Source organism: Carex rostrata, chromosome 22 (genome assembly GCF_964058835.1).
Source record: "Carex rostrata chromosome 22, lpCarRost1.2, whole genome shotgun sequence".
Taxonomy (NCBI): Eukaryota; Viridiplantae; Streptophyta; class Magnoliopsida; order Poales; family Cyperaceae; genus Carex; species Carex rostrata.
The window spans coordinates 3,090,435-3,094,188 of NC_135939.1; the positions used below are offsets into that span (position 1 = coordinate 3,090,435).

The 3,754-nt window shown below is 36.0% G+C and overlaps 1 protein-coding gene across 1 annotated transcript; it reads right to left on the minus strand.

Moving 5' to 3' along the window:
* Window positions 1-518: 518 nt before the first annotated feature.
* LOC144574203 (WD-40 repeat-containing protein MSI4-like) lies at window positions 519-3,332 on the minus strand. The gene is made up of 9 exons (XM_078324103.1): window positions 3,239-3,332; window positions 3,058-3,120; window positions 2,896-2,961; window positions 2,739-2,813; window positions 2,566-2,641; window positions 2,307-2,478; window positions 2,126-2,207; window positions 846-919; window positions 519-761 (listed from the first exon to the last, which is right to left on the minus strand). Exons 4-9 carry the CDS (start codon window positions 2,754-2,756, stop codon window positions 644-646), a joined length of 540 nt encoding a protein of 179 aa, XP_078180229.1. The 5' UTR covers window positions 2,757-2,813; window positions 2,896-2,961; window positions 3,058-3,120; window positions 3,239-3,332; the 3' UTR covers window positions 519-643.
* Between the last annotated feature and the right edge of the window lie 422 nt (window positions 3,333-3,754).

The window sequence follows — 3,754 nt, forward strand, 5'->3', positions numbered from 1 at the left end:
CCAACCTAATTTAAAATAAAAAATATTAATAACATGATTACAGCTGAGACTCAAATAATGATATGTAAATAAAATAGTTGCAGTTAAAGAGGATAATTGACAAGATAAATAAATTTGACGACCATACATGATCCCAGATGTTCAAGAAGCCATCAGCAGCAGCAGTACCAAATACAGATGCTTTGTCCGGACACCACTATATTAGATAAAAAAAATAATTCTTTTAAACTTAAGATAAGAAAAGGGATCTGATGTTTACATTTTCATTGCTACAATTATAATTGAATAGCTTACGAGTCATTTGCAAATAACATATAAAAATATTCAAACAAATCTTAACAACAGGGATTCAATTCCCAGATTTTTCATGGTATATGGCTCAACCAAATGGCTTTCTAACTAGTACCTAGATACTTGCAACTCATCATTAATTGTATAATGATTTCCGGGACAAAACTGGCAACATTTAACAGAATATTTCAATGGAACAGTCTCATGTTATTTTTCAAATACATCACAAACTTTTGGGTCAGTTGCAAAGTGAGAATGACTGAGTGTTTTCTTCCAAATGTGAAAATAATGCAGGTGCAATTTGCAACAAATACAATCCAACAAAATAATTATTAGGTGAGTAACAATTTAATTATGCCTGGATAGAGTAAAGAGGAGCCGTGTGGGCGCCAAACTTGAGAATTGGTGATGCGACCCCACCAGCAGTCAGATTGCGGCGATCAAACAAACGCACAGTACGATCAGCAGATCTAAGACAAGAGCACAAGCCGAGAAAATAAATACAATTCAGGTTCACATACATTTAGTTCAGATAAGTGTCAGCTATAACCTACCCAGTGAGAATAAGGTTCACATCTTGTGCATTCCAGTCTACACAGTGAATATCATCATCATGTGCTTTCTCAACCTAACAAAATCCAAAATTTCAAAATAGTTCAGAAATATTCCATAGTAATCATGGAAATCAAAGTTATACAACATGCCATGACTTAGTAGTGACCATCATTGAAGATAAAACTAAAATCATCGTACTTTTTTTTTTGACTTAATAGGCATAAAATCATAGTACTTAATAAAGCAAGAATCGAGTCCTGTAAAGGCATTTCCAGAGAGAAAGAGAGAGAGAGAGAGAGAGAGAGAGAGGAGAGAACAATCCAATTGCAGCAAGGAAGGGATAAAATACGCTGGAACTGGACTGCTGAGGGTATCTATACCGCTAAATCAGTCTACAAGCTGCTAAAGACAGGTAGTAGAGAAGGGTGTCAAATCAGATATGTGTGGAAGTTACCAGTACCACCAACGGTAAGAATTTTTGCTTGCTTAATGACATCAGGGAAGATTCTCACAGGAGAGGTACGGGTTAGAAGGAGAATGGGGGATGACGGGTCCTGTCAGATGAGCAGAAATTGTCCGTCTGAATCGGTGTTGCATCTCCTATTCCTATGCCCGAATGCGGTGCAGATATGGTTTGGGGTTTCGTTGCAATTTGGTTTTAGAATTATGATCCCAAGAATGACAGTTAATGAAATCATTGCCGAGTCAAGGGAGCAGGCAAAGGCGGAAGGAGCAGAGCAATGCCAATTATGGGATTCGTTGTTTTGGTGCACATGCTGGATGATCTGGCGACAAAGGAATGAGTACATTTTTTCAGGAAAATTGCAGCAGCCCCAGGTAGTTGTGCATCGAATCTTGGGTGAAACTGTGCTATGGATGAAGAACTGTGGAAGAAAGAGGCGTGTAGACCTCTTGGAAGAACCAGACTAAGATGTGGATGTGTGCATGCTGGTTATATTTAATATGAGTTTCTGGTGTTTTTGTTGTTGTGTTGTTTTTTTTTTTTTATTTTCTGCTTGTTTATGGTCCCTGCAATTTAAGGGGCCCTGGTATGTAAGACGTTATAGTTTTCCGTATCAATAATATATTCCCCTAGGCAGCCTCTGCCAGGTTTTAAAAAAGAGAGAGAGAGAGAGAGAGAGGAGAGAGAGAAATATTGTTGTTTGTCATTTTCATGTTGTAAGAACCTATTTACTCATTCAATGCAGCACACCACAGCCCACTGTCAAGTTTTTTTTTTTTGTTTAAAAAAAAAAAACACAGAGAGAGAGATAGAGACTTTAACCACAGGAGCATTTCCAGAGCGAACATCCCAGAGAATGAGGCAAGAATCGTCACCGACACTACAAAACTCCTGTGCACTATAACCAACATAGAGGAAAACAAAATGAAATAATTAATATTTGTCAGTCTTCACCAAAGCCCCAGAAGACTGGAAGATTATTTTATTACTTAAGTACCTAGAGGGGCAGAACTGAACATCTTCAACAGTTGCATCATGGCCTTCAAATACCCCACGAGGAGCTAATTTAGGGCTATCTTTTGTGATAAGTGAACTTCTTCCCGACTCAGTCGATCCCAGAGAAGTGATATAGTCTTGTATGCTCCACAGTACAACAGACTTATCCTGCCCTGCATTTTTTCAAAAAACTTTTTACATTTTATATCTCAATTGAAATTGAATAAGTTTCAAAATTTCAATTCAAAAAATGCATAGACCTCCTGAAAGTACAAACGGTTCAGTAGGACACATGGCGAGTGCAAACTCAGCATTTTCTTTGTGGCCTGTCAGTATCTGCATGCAAAAGAAATATTTTATATATATTAGGTTATAACATCGTTGAAAAATAAATATATCCATGATTATGAACACTTAAAATGCGATAACAGACCAGATCAGGACAAGACATGGCAGCTCCATTGACAGGATCTCGATTTGGCTGAGCCTCCAAGTCCCATATAAACACCTAAAATCAAAATACAACTTCAATAGATATATAAACAGTAATAGGCTGCATCAAGTATAATAAAAAGAGATGCCATACATACATCGGGACTGTCAGTATGTGTGGCCACTATTTTACTGTTTTGAGGTAGCTCTTTAATTTTGTTGACCTGTACATGACAAGGAATTAGTTTTTAATTTAATCAGAGTGAAAGACTTAAAAACATATTTTTCTTATCAAAAGAATGAGGTTTTTTGTTAGATACCTCCCCCGGATGTAAAAGAGTCTTGTCTCTCTTCACAAATGGAGATTGTTCTTCTTCATTGAACTAAAGGAGAAATTTTAACTATACAGTAAAGCTAAAAGTTGTGTAGCATGGGCCAAATACTAGTAGAGATGTGGAAACAAAATATGGAGAATAGGAAAGATAAATATTTGCAATCTACCTGAGAAATATCATCAGCAGTTGCAACTCTTGGTCGCACAATGTCACAATTTGTGATTATCAGAGTATTTGGGACAGAGCCGTCAGTCTAAAAGAAAGGAAAAGAAAAGAACAACAACAATAATGACAATAATAAATTAAAAAAATATATATAAAAAATTTGAATCAGGGATGGTAATTATTCAAATATAAAATATAAATTGGAGATCTTCTTTCCTGCTCAGCAAGATATAGACGCTGACGGTTTTTGTATGTTCCTTGCTCAAATTGTGAACCCCATCTATAATCAACAAAATCAGTAATATTATTATGTAATTTGCTAACTAAAAAAAAGAACTTGCAACAAAAAGTCTTGTTGTTTCACGTACATAAGAACAAATGTATGCAACGTATCAGGGGAATAACACAATTTAAAAGTTAGTATGTTTTCCTGGAATCTACAAATACTGGAAACACAGGCGTATAAGAAGAAATATGATAAGAATTCTTGAATCCTAAAGAACTACTCTTGAAAACA

What these genes read in the sequence shown, in the direction of transcription:
- LOC144574203 (XM_078324103.1), bottom strand. An exon ending in GTTCAGTTCTGCCCCTCTAG is followed by an intron (nt 2,208 to 2,306) that starts GTACTTAAGTAA and finishes TGTTGGTTATAG; the next exon opens with TGCACAGGAGTTTTGTAGTG. An exon ending in GAAATGCTCCTGTGGTTAAA is followed by an intron (nt 920 to 2,125) that starts GTCTCTATCTCT and finishes GGATTTTGTTAG; the next exon opens with GTTGAGAAAGCACATGATGA.